The 2,735-nt window shown below is 41.9% G+C and overlaps 1 protein-coding gene across 1 annotated transcript; it reads left to right on the top strand.

The window, feature by feature from the left end:
- The first annotated feature begins 1,811 nt into the window (after positions 1 to 1,811).
- Positions 1,812 to 2,698, top strand: LOC112078256 (uncharacterized). Its single transcript, XM_024144549.2, has 3 exons — positions 1,812 to 2,086; positions 2,374 to 2,503; positions 2,597 to 2,698. The coding sequence occupies exons 1-3, from the start codon at positions 1,875 to 1,877 to the stop codon at positions 2,696 to 2,698; spliced, it is 444 nt and encodes a 147-aa protein (XP_024000317.2). The 5' UTR covers positions 1,812 to 1,874.
- Positions 2,699 to 2,735: the final 37 nt, after the last annotated feature.

Here is a 2,735-nt window from a genome sequence, read left to right as displayed (position 1 = left end):
TTGATGAATACTATACAAGACCACTACCATGAGGACAAAACCTCTGTCCTGAAGAAAATAGTGCACGAGGTGCTCTGCAGTCTAAGCGTTCTGCATAGTCTAAACACAAAAATTCTGCACCGGATATCAAACCCCAGAAGTTTTAATAGGTAAGACCAGACATGTAGTAATAACAAAAATCTGGGCTAAAGAAATATTAATTTGATGTGCTATTTATTAACCTATGTTTCAATGGTACACTTTATATAATTTTCTGAACAGATGTTACAGGCAGAGCGAGATTAGCCGATTTCGTATAAGTGACATTGAAGATGGGACAAACAACTCTACACACATCAGTGAAGGAACAAAACGTTGAAGGCCAGAGAACTTATAGATGAAGAGAGTGGATCGGATATAGAGGAGCACAGATATCAGGTTAGTTTTCAATTTTAAATAAGTCTGCATACTGGTTAGAATGCATACTATACTATATTGTGAAGGAGGAGAAGTCCAGTGGCGACATGACACAGGCTGGTTCCCAGAGTAGCCCTCTACAAGATCGACACCAGACACTTCATCAACCATCTCCCTAGACCACCTTCTGATCAAGCATGAACTGTCCTCTCTATCTTTGGAGGATGCCATGCGCTCAAAGACTCGGCCTCTATTGTTGACCTAGCTACACTATAGCTAGGCTACTCTGATGATGTATTGGTTGACCTAGCTAATGCTAGGTCACGTTGAGAGGACTAGCTACTATAAGCTAGCTACTGCATTGGATGATGTGTATTGGTTGACCTAGCTAACTATAGCTAGGCTACTCTTGATGATGTGTATTGGTTGACCTAGCTACTACTACTAGGCTACTCTGATGTGATGTATTGGTTGACCTATAAGTAACTATAGCTAGGCTACTATGATGATGTATTGGTTGACCTAGCTAACTATAGCTAGGCTACTCATGTGATGTATTGGTTGACCTAGCTAACTATAGCGAGGCACTCCATGAATGATTATGGTTTGACCTATGCCCAACTCATAAGACTAGGCTACTCCTCCCCTCGATAGTGAGGGCTAATGCCTGGACAGAGTGGTCTCTCATTATGTTGTGCTTATAAAGATTTCCTCAAGTGGTACTAGTTCTAGTACACTTCACGCAGGGAAATGCGTTCTTAGAGCTAACATGTGTTGTGGAGTCATTGTCTTGCGGTTCAGAGTGATTCCGTTATGTATGCGAGTGTAATATAGATGCTTGGACTCCATCTCCCGAGCACCCCGGGCCCTCTGTGTCCTAACTGCTGTAATGGGTCGACACCTAAACATACGGGTACTGGATCCGTGTTCTTGAGAAAATACGGATGAGCTAGCGACAGACGAAAATTCATCCAGATGTTCCAGAGTTGTAGGGGCTTCGCATAGTGTGACTGTAAATGATAGGACTCATATGTAAAGATCATAATAGAAGCTTTTCGTATTGTGTCGCTTGGATGTTGTCAGTATGCTAGGGTTGCGATTTTTGCATGTTAGTTGGATTCCCGGCTCTGATCTGAAGTCTCCTCGTGTGAAATAACTATGGTTTCAAAATTTTGTGTGGGTTCGGGGCTTTTAGACCAACCTGAAAAGTTGGTGTCGGTTATCCATTGTAGTAATATGTATTGTTGACCTCGCCAACTATAGCTAGGCTACTCATGTTGATGTATTGGGTTGCCTGCAACATAGCTAGCGCTCAGTGATGATGGTATTGGCTGTTGACCTAGCCAACTTAGCTAGGCTACTGCATGATGATGTATTGCTTGTTTGTTTTTGCTATTGAAGCGCTTTGAGATTGTTATGAAAAGCGCTATAGAAATGTAATACATTATAAATTATTATGTACTTTTCAGGTGGCTGGGATGTTAATGTATTACATCATCTCTGGTGGACATCATCCATTTGGCAAAGGCATCCATTGTGAAGTTAACATTTTTCAAGGGAAATACACACTGGAACATGTTGAGGATGAAGTGGCCAAGGACCTCATTGAGTGGATGATCAATGAAGACCCAGAGAAGAGACCTACAGTGSAGGACACACTGGCCCACCCATACTTCTGGCCAGAGGAGAGGTGAGAAGCAGTGCTAACACTTGTCAATCAGAAGATTAGTTAAGATTAGTGATTTACTTATAGCCATCACTTTTTMCAATGGACATTTACCTTTTTTAACGGGTTCAGGTTTTAACCATTGAMGTTCAGAAATGTTGGTTTGGTCCCGGGGCAATGAGGACAAAGCGTGACATTGTCGAATGGGTTGCAATGCTCAATTCTAACRACGATTTGTCCCATTGCAAATGTGAACACCGTTTGACACTGACCCAGTTGAATGCATTTAAAGGTACACTGTTGTTTTTCAGGAGAGTGGAGTACTTACGAAAAATTGGTAACGAGAAGGAAGCAGAGAACTGTCGCAAAGCAGACCCAAGACTCCTTCATGCTTTGGACCAGTGTGCTGAGGGGAGGTCCTTCACAAATTGGAAGTCCAAAGTGAGCAAGACGCCATTTTATCCATTTTATTTACCTGTACATTCGTCTAGTCTAGTAGTAGTGACACTTACTGTTATTTATTTGTGTACACAGATGCCGCCTGAGTTGATGGACAAGTTAGATGGTAAAAAGAAGGCCTACCCAGACAACGCATTGGGTTTGTTGCGCTTCATACGCAACCTTCATGAGCACTAGTAAGACATATTAATAGTTTAGTCTAAAAACATGTACA

This window comes from Salvelinus sp. IW2-2015, unplaced genomic scaffold, assembly GCF_002910315.2.
Source record: "Salvelinus sp. IW2-2015 unplaced genomic scaffold, ASM291031v2 Un_scaffold5461, whole genome shotgun sequence".
Lineage (NCBI taxonomy): Eukaryota > Metazoa > Chordata > Actinopteri > Salmoniformes > Salmonidae > Salvelinus > Salvelinus sp. IW2-2015.
Note: the sequence above shows the minus strand (reverse complement) of the source record. Positions and strands in the feature narration are given on the sequence as shown.